The sequence below is a fragment of the Pholis gunnellus genome, assembly GCF_910591455.1.
Source record: "Pholis gunnellus genome assembly, chromosome: 15".
NCBI lineage: Eukaryota > Metazoa > Chordata > Actinopteri > Perciformes > Pholidae > Pholis > Pholis gunnellus.
Window position 1 is genome coordinate 4181389 of NC_136542.1, and position 13401 is coordinate 4194789.

Consider the following 13401-nt stretch of genomic DNA (forward strand, 5'->3'; position numbering starts at 1 on the left):
CATGAAATGTGTTCCCTGATTATGCATTCGTCAGAGGGAATCGACATATGTAAGCAATTGGATTGGTTGCTGGTTGAGCAGATGAAAAGTGAGGAAATAAACCAAAGACAGTGAGCTTTAGGGGGCGTCCCCGACTGAGAATTGACAAAGTGGAATCTGATTGGTCAAGTCGACAGATCGTCGTTTTTTTTTTTACTCATTGATACCCTTCTGTTCAAACTCTATTTCTCTGTAGAAATATAGTAAATAGAACTTTTGGTCCTAATTCCATTTTCCGCAACCGACGGGAAGCTACAGGTCAGTCAAGGGGAGAAGCAAGCTGCAAACAGCTGTTACATGTGCCTTCTCCAGCGGACTCCAGAAAATCGTAATTAAAAATATATCTAGCCTCTGATGGTGTTAGCTCCCATGTGAGTGCTCTGCTTAATACATGTATAGACCTAATCATTGACTCTGAAATAGCCATGTTGTTAGTTATGTATGATAAATGATCCTTTGATTCTTAACCACATTTTCCCGTCACTACCACGATTCCACTGTGAGATTGGCAGTCAAATGAGGCTGAGCGCAGCACGGACATCTGGAGGATAAATCATTTTGATTTTGCTTCGCTAAAGCACCAACCTCAGACCAAAATGTCATTTTTTTACACAAGATTTTAAATATAAATTGCCGGATTCACATAATTTGCTGTAGATATTCTTAATCCAACAAGGATTTATTCTAACCCTAACCCTTCTGAGCGTTACCGCAGTCTTGGAGAGGGAGTGAGCGAGCTGTGGGGTATTCAGTTGCTTGCAATCTGTAACCACACCGCTAGATGTTCCCAAAGCCTACACGCTGTCCCTTCAAACCAAAGTTATGCACAAGAATCCCCACAAGCTTCCCAGAGGGAAGAATCCATCATCTATTCAAAAACACCATGTTTTAAGTAAGAACAGCAATGTTCTGAGAACCGAAAAATATGTCTGCTGTTGTGTCCGTTTTCAAAATCACACCACTAAACAACAAAAGAACCCAAAACCACAAGCTTCGTCACCAGTAACAGTTGTTCAGGGATTTTCCCTTTAAGCGCCTAATCAGAAACTGCTGCTGAACAGAAAGTCGGGACAAAGTTTAATCTGAAAGGTTTGTATTTCATGACTCTTCACAGAAGACGATGATGCCAAACTATGACCTTATCGCTTTGCCAAGAATGTTTTTTCCCCATAAAGACTTAAATGGTGAAATGTGCACTGCACGTCTGCGTGATTATGGCCAACAGCTCTTCTTCTGTGCATCTCAGTGGTTTGATTGTTAGGATACAACCGTCTCACTCTGTCCCCTTAAAACGCTCTCTCCCCGTTCGACTATCACCTTTAAATATCAAAATGCCTGTTAATGTATCTGATGTTTTCAAATGAGTTTATTTCTCACTTAAAGAGTCTAGTTCCTGACTTCCATTCCTTTGAGCACTGTCGGCATAATTAAGTCACTGGCTGAAGATGCAACAATCACACACAGACACCTGCACCCATCCGCTGCCTGCATCAACACACACACACACACACACACACACACACGCAGAACGCTGACACCTGCACTGTGATCTACCTCACACCAATAAAAAGGCTTTCCCGCTTTCCCAAGCTGGAGGTATGTACTCTTGGCTGCGTCGCCGCTCGAGCCTGGCTCTTTATGTTTGTTTTTTTATTGAGTTTTTATGATTCTTCACCGATGCCGTCGCCAAAGTATGCAGGTCGACGGCTCATCGCATCCCATCCCCGGCGCTAACAGGTTGATTTGATGAGGGGGATTAAGGATAGATGGGTAAGAGTGGACGGGGTCCCCATTTGTTAGGACTAATTCCTGATTACCCCCCCCACCCGTTGGGAAACAGATTCCCTGAAGTGAAAACCATTTAGAGGAAACAAGACTTTGCCTGCCATCCCACCTGTCTTGTTAGAGAAATAAATCATTCCCGGTATTTAGGGTTCTGCAAATCTGCAAATTATGTTTTTGCAGTCATGAAGACCTGCAATTAGATCTTTTAAACTGTAAAAAATTGCCTTTGAACTAAATAAATTCAGACTGGGACTTTGTCTTGGCAGTTTGCAGAGACTGTGTTCCTATATCACCATAGGAAAATGTGTGATCCCCACCCTGAACCATCATCACACATCCTTATCATCTGAGCGGTGCTGCCCTCCCTCTAGCCGATGGACACATTGCTAAAACAATAAAGGAGACAAAGTCAAAAGTTACTCTTTCAAGAATGAGGACGGAGTGGTATGGACAGACTTATCTGAACTGCTGCAACAACAACAACCATCACAAGGCAAAAAGTTCAAATTGTCAAATGCGTTGTTAGTGTCCCAATCACTCCTATTGAAATGTTGGACGTTTGCACTTATTGCATCATGGAGCCTCCGGGGAAATGAGGAAGGAGCAGTGCTATGCGGGGAAGTTAGCTCAGGCTTTCGCCCCTGATATCAACGTGGAAAGTGTGCGGGGGGGGTGAATTGTGGTTTACGGCAGCTGTGAGCAATGTTGAAAGTATCTGCTGCGGTGTGAGTGGGGGTGTGCAGCAGGCCGAGTGGGACTGGATTGGCCCAGGAGGAGGATGAAGTGGATGCGGAGAGAGTGTTTAATTTTTTTGGGGGGGGGATAAAGTTGAGATAGAGATGCTACGATTGCTCACCGAACCTCGGTGAAGTTTTCAGCGTTTTCTTCTGCCGAAACGTTTTTGTCTCTATAAAGCGTCAGCTTTTCAAATTGACATCACCCTCTGATTTTGGACTTTATCCAGTGTGGTTTTGAAAGTTTCCCGGCCTGCAGAGGAGCCTGAAATCCTCTTAACTAAAGTTTGAGCAGAAAGTAGAAGCGGTTTGGAAAATTTCAGTTCAGATAGATCACCTTTCTTCTGATTTCCTAAACTCCCTAGCACTTGTTGTAATATCCCATGTGGCTAACCAAAGATCTGTCAGCTGAATCAGACGCAACATATACAGCAAACTCCGAACTCACTGGTGTGGCCGTAAAAACCAGTCACTCCACTCTCATGTTTTAAATTATTTGGGCAGTAGGAAAACAATTATCTAGTGGGTAGCAAAGAAGTGATTACGGAAAGTATAATTCACTCCGACTCTTTCCACAGAGCCGCATTGACCACTGTGTCCCGTGGAGGGAGGGAGGGAGGGAGGGAGGGAGGGGTTCAAAGACATTGTGAAATAGGTCCAATATGTGACTGTGACATATTCACCCACCCCTCTAACCACAAATATTACACTGCATCTGTGAGCTGAAACAATGCTGTTCTCCATCACTTGTTTCCCTCTCTGTTTGGCCAGTGCCACAGGTATTTGTGTAACAAAAAGAAACTGTAACAAAAGGGGGAACAAATAAAGCAGTGTGTGTGTGAGAGAGACAGAGAGGGGAGAGAGAGTTTAAAAAAAAGAGATGGAGGGACAAAGATCTGTCCTAGAAGGGATATCTTTAAAAACAGTGTTTTATCATGTCTTACACTCTGATTACTTTAAACACAGAGATCAGGACTCGGTTCTTCCTAATGACTAAAAGAGAGAACAAGTCTCAAAATTGCACCAAAATGTATTTTTCTGGAAGAGTAAGACAGTTTATAACCATGTAACCCATTAAATAAACTATACTTAAGAATAATGACGAATTTATTCCAAAAATAAATACAACATAGGCCTTATAAGTCTTGAGTGTTGATGGAAAAAGCTGCATTGTAAACATTACTTATCATGTATAACTTATTGCAGCAGAAGGCTTTATTTACTTGACAAGATAATCAGTAATAAGCATTATTTAATTCGTATTTTGGCTGAATTTATTCATGTTGCACCTTCCAAAACATGTTATTTCGAGTCTTTGACTGTCAGTTTTGAAAGTCCTTGAATTGTTGACTTTATTGATTACTTTGTGGGGCTCCTTCCTATGATTCCCTTCGTTTTTCACCTGGTCCGCACAGGAACGCTGTTATGAACAGTCTCACGTGAACTGCATAATACACCTCTGCACTATATTTCTAAGAACATTCATACATACATCTATAGATTTGCATTTTAAACATCTGCGGATTGCCTGAATTCCAGTAAATTTAACAAAGCGATTAATCATGCCGTCAAAAGCACGATCACACTTCCTATATTCTCTGTGGAAGGTGAAACATTTATGTATATTCTGATAAACTACGCCTTTATATTCGCACAGTATGACATTTGGCTCACAAAAAGTGTTTCGTCATGTCGCTTTTTTACCCGGAGTATTATCCGACAGTGTATCTTCACAAGAGACGCTCAGGTATGCACTCACCCGTGAGCCCGGCTTCTGTGCGGAGACTTGAGGCAGGTAGCAGAGGATCAGAGGCGCCCAAAAGCGAGAAAAGGTGAAAAGAAGCAAACGTGACAATAACATAGTTGATGGTCGGTGAGCTGCAGGTAGTCTCTGTGAGGTCCGTCTGCCACACTGATGATCAACAGGTCCCAGAAACACAACACTCCTCCACTCTCTCCAATCTACTTTCTTTCTAGTTATTTCCTTCTTGTCTACTTCTCCAATAACTAATCACATAGTGCGCGCGTGGGATGAGAAATCATGACTCGGCGGTGATCATGGTCATCGGGTTTTTTTGGGGGGGTTTTTATCCACTGCGAGGATCAGCTGTTCATCGCGGGCGGCTTCCACAGGTTGAGTCGCGCTTGTATCCATTGCGGCTTCATTTAAAACGCAAAGGAGGGAGAAGCGGCGCTGACTGACACCCACAAGCGTCCAATAGCAGCGAGGGATGGCGTTAGAAAGCCACGCCCACCTTTTAAACTGGTCCAAGATTAACTCTCCACGGAGGAGAAAAGGGGCTGCTGTGGTCAGTCAGTCAGGAGAAGCAGCAGCTGCAGGGACACTCGGTGTATTATCATCGGTCTTTGAGAGCAGGAACAATGGCCGAGCAATTGTGAAGTCAAATTTTAGGTTCTCATCCCCATTCAGAGACATATAATGCTCTATAACAGCCAAGTATCCTGCTGCCGTGACATTTAGCCTGTGTACTTGGGTTACAATAGAAAACATCTATTGAGTAAAGTCAATAGCTGTCACAAGCACTGCAGGGGGTCGGCGTGTGCGTGTGTGTGCGTGTGTGTGCGTGTGTGTGTGTGTGTGTGTGTGTGTGTTGAAAGGATGGGGATTCAGAGGTTGATTGGGCAAAAACGTCTGTTTGTGACACTTAATCCCTAATTATTGTTCGTGGTTTAACTTGTTTTTAAGAGTAAACCTTATTGTTTGGAAGAGTATGGTGGCTGATCACTGTAAAGAAAGCAGCAGTAATATATATTAATAATAATAATTGCCTAAATTACATATACACATACATAAAATACATAATAAATGTGTTTGCAGTTGAAAATGTATTATTAAAATGTATAATAAATACATTTTTCTTTTTTACTATACTGACAAATATGATGTATTTGTACATAACTTCATTATTTGCATTTGATGCTATTTAATATTTTTACATTTCGGGGAGAAATGTTGCACTTTTTACTACACTAACTTCCAGTTGGATTCCAGATTTTACACGTCGATCACATGATGATCTTTTAAAATATGACTCACTTTTAAGTATTAAACCAACCAATATAATGCAAAATAGTTGCAGTTCAATTGTAATTACACATGGATGTATCAGTATTATCATTATTATTCAATAGGCTGTAATATATAAAAGACAATTATAAATGAACATTTTTCTCTATTATGGGTTCTTTGATTTTTGTTACTTCAAGTTCATTTTACTAATAATACTTTTACTGAAGTGACCTTTTCGATTTCAGACTTTTACTTGTAATTGAGTATTTTCATATTACAGTATTGGTACTTTTATATGAGTAAAGTATCTGAATACGTCTCCAACACTGATCATATTGCATTGATGTCCATCCTGACTGGAAACCCCCTTAGATGGACTCGTAAAACTGGCTCCACACTGTAGTCGTTCGACAAACTCTCAACTTCTTGCTCCCACGTCTTCTTTCTCTCTGCGCGCTCTCTTTCTCCATCTTTTCTCTTTCAGATAAGTTGTGTGGCCCATTGAGAGCGAGCTAAAAAGGAGGAGGAGAGACCGAAGAGGGCGAGCGAGGGAAGCCGAGTGTTGAGTGCAGGTGGCCGGCTTCAGAAACTGGGCTTATAAGAGCTGAAAAGGGCCATCCGGTCACCCTTTGCTGGAATGGGTGACCCCCCCCTCAAATCCCCTTCCCTCAGTCTTTGTCCCTATAGATATTTTTTAATTGTTGCCGATGACAGTTCAGCGGCTTTTTGAGTGCCTCAGTGAAGAACCTTGTAATTAGAGCTATTGAGCTGCTGGAATTGGCACAATTAGGGTCAGCATTAACGATTTCTGTGAGCACCGGGCGGTTTCAGGAGGACTATTTTCTCAGAGACGATGGAGAGAATTTGTGAAGAGGGTCAGGCCTCTGAAAAAGAAAGTTGGACATAAAGGAGAGGAAAAATGGAGGCCTAAACGAACTGGAGACGGTGAATTCTTCTTTATCGGTCCACCGCAGAGACTCAGCAAAGCGCCCGTGTATCATTACCAGAGCTGTGAGAGGATGGATACGCCTCACTCAGGTGCTGTTTCTCACCCCGGGTGCATCGTTTTCCCCTCCCTTCCTCTCTGCTCTGTGCCAGCCGGGTCCACTCATGACCTGGTGTGATGTGTGGAGAAATGCTGTGGGAGGTGAAGATGAGGAGTAGAGTGGAGGGGGGGGGGGACAGGACAGGAGTGTCTCTTGGAATGTTAACGAGATCAGTTTATATCTGCTCTTCCCTCTCGCTTCAGCCCCCCTAACAAAGAAGACAAAGTTTTCTGTGGTGTAAAGCTGTTGTAGGGAAAGCATGGCTCTACACTTTAATTCTGTTGTCATTTGGCCGAGCATGAATGAAAACCTCTGACAACAAAAACAAAAAAGGACTGAATGGGCATGCTGAAAGGAAATGTATTTCCCAATTACTGCAGCACCCCCCCCAGCCGCTGTCCCCCGGCCAGCTTACACCAACTACATACGGCCGAAAATTAGCAGGTGTCTGTAGACACAGAAACAGACGGAGCAGGACAGAGGCCACCCAGAGATCTGACGGCCAGGGAGGGGAGGGGGGGAGGGCACAGATGTTCAACCATGATGTCACATGTACGAAAAGTTAGACACACACACACACACACACAGAGAGAGTTCAGACGCGGTATGCTTAATGTTGTGGGTAAAAGTTATAACATTTAACTAGTTAGTTGTCCCATTAGATGTTACAGGTATTCACAGTTTTATACTATGTGAACCAAACACTTTTCAAAGTAAAAGCTCCTTTTACATTTTTCCATTTTTTTTAGTAGCTTCTCGTTGATCATTTAATAATTCGAATATATTGTCTTCTGCACTTTAGACAGTGGAAGTACTAAACTTACAACTTTACGGTATTTGTGCTTTACCTGAGTATTTACATTTTGTGCAACTTTATACTTGTACCACGTTTTACAGGGAAATATTGTAGTTTTTACTTTTCACTAAATTTCTTTTACATCTGTATTTGAGTTACTTCACTAAATGTCTGACACACGGTATAATAAACTCTTTGATATGAAACTTTGCATTAAACCATGATGGAAAGTAACAAATACATTAATTAAAGTGCTGTACTAAAGAACAATTCTTAAATATTTTTTATTTTGTTTTAATTTTGACCGCACTATTTGACAGCTGTAATTGTCATTTATACGTCAGATTACATGTTGACTTATTAATATTCAACATTTAAAAGCAACTATTATCTTATCTCTTCATATTTTTAAAGAATAACTAACTTAACAGTTCTTTCCCCTTCTGAAAAGAGCCACTTTGCATAAATCATAGTTTTTCAGCATACTAATACTTCTGTTAATACTTCTTTGACCACCGGAGTCGTTCAGTATTGAAGTACTTGCACTCCATGTTCTGGGACTTTGTACTTCTACTCCTTTACATTTCAGAGTGAAATATTGTCGCTTTTCTCCAATTCGTTTTTCTGAGACCTTCTGCTACTTTTTAAAATATTTTTTTACATGCAAAACAGTTTGTAAAATATGTTGTTTATTTAACTACCTAAAGTATATCTCCACTGTCACCAGCCTTAACTTTAATGCAACTCAATTAATGCATCAATAATCCAGGAATATAGTAACACACTCTGAAAGGGGCCATTTTGCATGATGAGTATTTTGAATTTTGTACATTTTCTCTGATGATACTTCTGTACTTTTACCTCAGGAAATGTTTATTTCTTGTTACGAAAGTACTGATTTGCATATGTCTTCCTCTACAGTTCCCTGTTAACAGTCTGTGTGTATGACGGCTCTAGTGAGGCTGATGTTGTCAAACATGAGCGCTGAATGAAAGACAGACAGACAGACAGACAGACAGACAGACAGACAGACAGACAGACAGACAGACAGACAGACAGACAGACAGACAGACAGACAGACAGACAGACAGACAGGGACGGGGGTTGGTGGTGTGCTGTGGAAAAATCGGAGGTCAGATAGAAAGCCCACTCCTTTTAAAGTGTCATCTGGATTTCATTTCATAAATTCCACATATTTTACATGTACTGGCCGCAATTTTCATTAGCTCCTGAAAACGAGGAGCCGCAGATAGCCCTCGGCTGGCCAACAGGTCTGGACAGCAGCAACCTGGCCTCTTATTACCCTCTTCAAACACACACACACACACACACACACACACTGAGGCTGATGTAGCAGCATGCCTAGTGACGGAAACGCACAGCAACAAATAAATAAGCCCACAAAGCCAAATTATCTGTGACATTAATCAGAGATTCGAGGGATTTTTACGTAGTGAGAAAATGGCAACAGAGTGCAAAGGGTGTGAAAAGGGCTATTGAGTCTGGACTTTGGTGTCCCGCACCTGCGCTGTCTATTCACCCCACTGTTTACACACTGTCATCCACAATTAATACCTCATGGGGGACTGGGCTGCCTGCCCTCTCCGGGGCCCCCAGACCCATCCAGAGCCCTTATGGATGCTTAATTGAGCATACCGCTCTTCTGATTGAATTAACAGCTCCGTCTCAGGGACCTTTTCCCCTTCCACCGAGGAGGGGGGGGACTATTCCAACACCCGCATGGGACCCCTGTACCCACAGGAGGCAGAGTGCAGGGGGAGAGGGAGGGGGTGGGGTGGTGGGGGGGGGTGCTTCGTGGCTGGAGAAAGCAAAGGGTCAAAAGGTGGAGTTGTTGAAACTGTCCAGAAAACGTGTCCTTTTCTGTTTGCAAACCGAGGCTGGAAATGTGAACTGGGGGCAACCAGAGGTCTCAGTCTTCACAGGACCGGTGAGTTCCTGCAGGGCAGCGAGTGTTCAGGACACAGCGAGTGAAAAAAAGACGGGATTGTTGAGAACATACACAACATCAGCCTACAGTCCTACAGCGCTGCATTTAAATGATCCTCTGGTACCTCTAACTTTCTCACATTCTGGTCTGTTTTTCTTTGTTTTATTGTTCTTCTTTTCTTCTGGTTTGCAGCGCAGATATGAATTATTAGGGTTAGACTTCTGCTGCTATGTATAATACAGTAACACCTAATCTGACAGGTCCGTAGTTTCCTGGAAGGAATTTTTCTAATTTTTTAGCAGTTATACGGAAAAAAAGCTGACCTTCCAATTAATTTACATCAATTAACTGCTTGCGTAACGTCGAGTCCTCGCTCAGTGGGACAGTTAAACATTCAAAAACCTGTTTAATAAAGCTTTACTGATAATACAATATTACACATGACCAAAGAATTAAGAATCATGATTGAATTTATTTTCTTGACAGGATGGGAAAGCCGTTACATTAAAACAATTTGAGTAAACTTCCTTTATATGCTGATTTTAACCCAGTAATTTGCTGCAACAATTTTTAAAGATCAATCAAATCGGAGGATATATAAATTACAAAAAATTGTAATTGAAAAAAGTAAATAGAAGAAAATTTGTTACTGTAATTTGCAGCTGTACCCGACATAAATACACACATATTAGAAGTGAATGACCAATATCTTAGCCTATAGATTATAATATATTATTCACATGTTTCTGTCTTAGCAGAAAAAGTTTGGTAATGTAAAAGGTGACATGTAGTCGCCTTACCAGGTGTTCATCACTAAACTCGTGAGAATAGCATCATTCACTCTTTAAGAGTGTTTCTCTTTTCTCTCTGGGCGAACACCCCGATAGTGTCCTCCTGGCACGAGACACTACAGTAGTAGTAAAACATAATAATGTGGAAAATCAGTAGCCCTCCGGAGAGGTGGAAATGCACATAAACCGACCGTATCCTCTTGATTTCCAGGTCTGTAAAAGAGTTTGCCTTTATCCGCACTGTAGAGCTGACAATCCGATCGGCCTCTTGGAGGCAAATTAAATGGGTGAATTCATCTCAGCTGAGGCTGTTGAGTCATGTAGCCAACAGTGGTTCTAGCCAGAGTTCCCAGAGTCTCTGTCTGTCTGTAATCTCTTGGCTGGATTCATTTGTTGCCTCTGTGTAAAAATAGGCCTCGTCCATTGGCGCGAACGGCACATAGATCCTCTTAGCTGCACAGATTCTGCCTTCACTTTGTTATTATAACACAAGACCTCTTAATCAATCATTTGCTGCAAGATCTCCCAGAACTCCAGCAGAGTTTCCAAACTAGGAGAGCTGATATAGAATCAGTTTGTACTTATACACAATGTTCGCGTGCATTAGCACTTTATTACTCTATTACATTTACAGTAAATCATCTATTTTGCTGCCTTTAGTCATCAGATTTTATTTTTTTTATTACATATGAAAATGGGAATATGAGTACAAGTACCTCAAAATTGTGCCCAGGTATAGTATTTGAGTAAACGTACTCACTATTTAATGCTGTCTCAGCAAAAACTCTTATTTATTTAAAGTTTACCAACGTGACAGGAACCCAATTCTGAAGAGCAAAACAAAAATGCATGAAAAAGGAAATATTGATTAATTGAATTTACTGATTTCTTTGATGAATATATTTATTAAGTTTCCAGGTTTTTCCAAAGACATTATTAACAAACCACTCAACAAAAAGAAGAGTAAAACCATATCTGGTTAATTTGTTTTCTTAAGTATTTACTGGTTGACTGACTCCTTGATTGATTTATTGATTGATTGCAGTCATTTATAAATCATTGCAGTCACAGTCCTGTTTATAAAATAGTAAAGTAAAAGTAAAGTAAACTGTCAACTTATTTGTTAGATAACAGTTTACTTTGTAATATGTTGTTTGCTGCACCATCAGGGTTGACAATAACGTGAGTGTGATTTTTGTCATTTAAAGTATTCATAATTCAACTAAAAATAGATTTTAGGCTGTGAGTATGGTTTAGGACTCGGTTTAATTTGTAAAATACTGAAGTACAACTATTATTTGTCCTTAAAATGTCCTTACAGTCCTGAGTGCCACATAGCAAGCCCCGGTTCACATGTTATACTTTAAAATGTGCTGCTACTCTGAAGGTTTTTGGCACCTCTAGACTGGTTCCCACTACAACCAGTATACAAGGGCACCCTCAAGGCCCTCACCACCAGCCGGGCATTGCAGTGGTCTCCATGACTGCACAGAGCAGCTCACCTCTCGATGAACCCCCCAGTCCAGCTTTGGTGGTGGGGAGCATGCCCTACCAAAAACAAAAACACACAAAAACTTCTGTCGAGCATACCCCTGCACCAGTGAACTGTGCAGCGACCACACCATGCCCCCCCCCCCCATCCCAGACCCCCATGCCCCCGGTTAACAAGCCAGCCAGCACGTTCCCTGTTGTCACTTGTTACCCGCTCTCCTCCTGATACGGCTCACGGGCGGGGCCAATTAAACTCGCACTGTTCCCCACACCGGGTCAGGAGTTTAGTGGGTCATCATCACTGTGATTTTCACTCAGAGTTATCTAATCCTGATTCAACTGCTCCAACTGGACCGAACCAGACCAGCCTGCCTCAGTAAACACACTACAGTCATTCATGTAGTAGTAGTGGTGGTGGTGGTGGAGGAAAATACACAGAGACAATTACCATTCTGTTTGACTCCTTCTACCACTTGTAGTACCGGCTAGAACAAGAATTTTATAAGTACTGCTACGACCAACTCTATTGCTAATAATAGCTCCATCAAGAGTATTCATGGTATAGTAGGAGTAGTAGTAGAAGTGGGTGTGTTTATTTAAACGCTCAAACGGCTTTCCATTGTAGCACTTAAGTCGTTGTTGTGGATGTTACAGCAGCAGTACTTGTGATAATAGAAATAGTTGTAGTGGCACTTGTACTGTCAATGAAGTAGCAATAACGAAAAACATTCTTTTTTTAATATCGCTTTTTGATTCTGAATGTTTGTTGCTCTCTGGTAAAAATCGATCTTGACTAGAAAAGTGCACTCAGTCAAGTGCAATGTCAGTCTGTCAGTCCTGTCAGTCCTGTTGTGTGTGTTTAGCCCCGTTAGCCGTTAGCTAAACACACTCAGTTTAGTCAGCGCTCAGTTCAATTTGCAATTCGCTAAGCAATAGTTATATACGTACATATATGTGCATGCAGTTGTCTTATCTAGGCATTCAAATCAAGAGAGAAATAAATTGTAATCCGTAGAGGAAACAAGAGTCCAAACTGGAGCAGTTGGTGATCACTTGCACCCCCCCACCATTCAGAGTATTGAGGAGTCAGCAGTCGATAAAAAATGTGAATCACTGCAACCACAAGAGTTTGAGCATACAGTCATAAACAAGGACAAAAAAACATTAGAATGATGGGTCCAGCAGTATGCGAGATAAGCCGTGGACAGACGCACACAAACGAATGCATAATCTCCTGGTGGAGATAATGAGGCTTTTACCTCATTTGAACAAGTTTAAAATATAATATATGTCAGAGACACCAACTCTACCGATGAAGGTGAATTCTCACCGGCTCTGTTGTTGCTGCCCTGTCTGTGACCCTTGACCTTCCACCTCAATTACGTAACGATACACATGTCCCAGTGTACCTTTTTCATTAAATAAAGGATTGTCTTTTCCAGTTTGTTCCTATTCACGTACAAAGAGGGACTGAGGGTGAGGTGTTAGTCCTCTGGAAGCTTCACAACTCTTGTATAGTGTAGAAACCATTGAAGTTCGTGACTTTTAGTCATTTAGAGAATCAGAGTGGTTCAATAGGAAATAGAAACAGTATTTAGACTTTTTAAAAATGGGCTTGTGAAGACTGCTGTATAAACATAATGAAACAGTAAAACTTCTTTTTTTATTTTGTCAGTGGGACATAGAACAAACAGATGTCAGTGGGTCGTATTCATACATGAATCACTGTGACTAGAGCAA

The 13401-nt window shown here is 41.5% G+C and overlaps 1 protein-coding gene across 1 annotated transcript in view; it reads right to left on the reverse strand.

Annotated features, from left to right (window-relative positions):
* Window positions 1–4653, reverse strand: part of smoc1 (SPARC related modular calcium binding 1) — a 43718-nt gene extending 39065 nt beyond the window's left edge. Inside the window, exon 1 of the mRNA XM_079174935.1 lies at window positions 4318–4653. Coding sequence (XP_079031061.1) covers window positions 4318–4419 — 102 coding nt within the window. The 5' untranslated portion in view covers window positions 4420–4653. The remainder of the gene's footprint in view (window positions 1–4317) is intronic.
* Between the last annotated feature and the right edge of the window lie 8748 nt (window positions 4654–13401).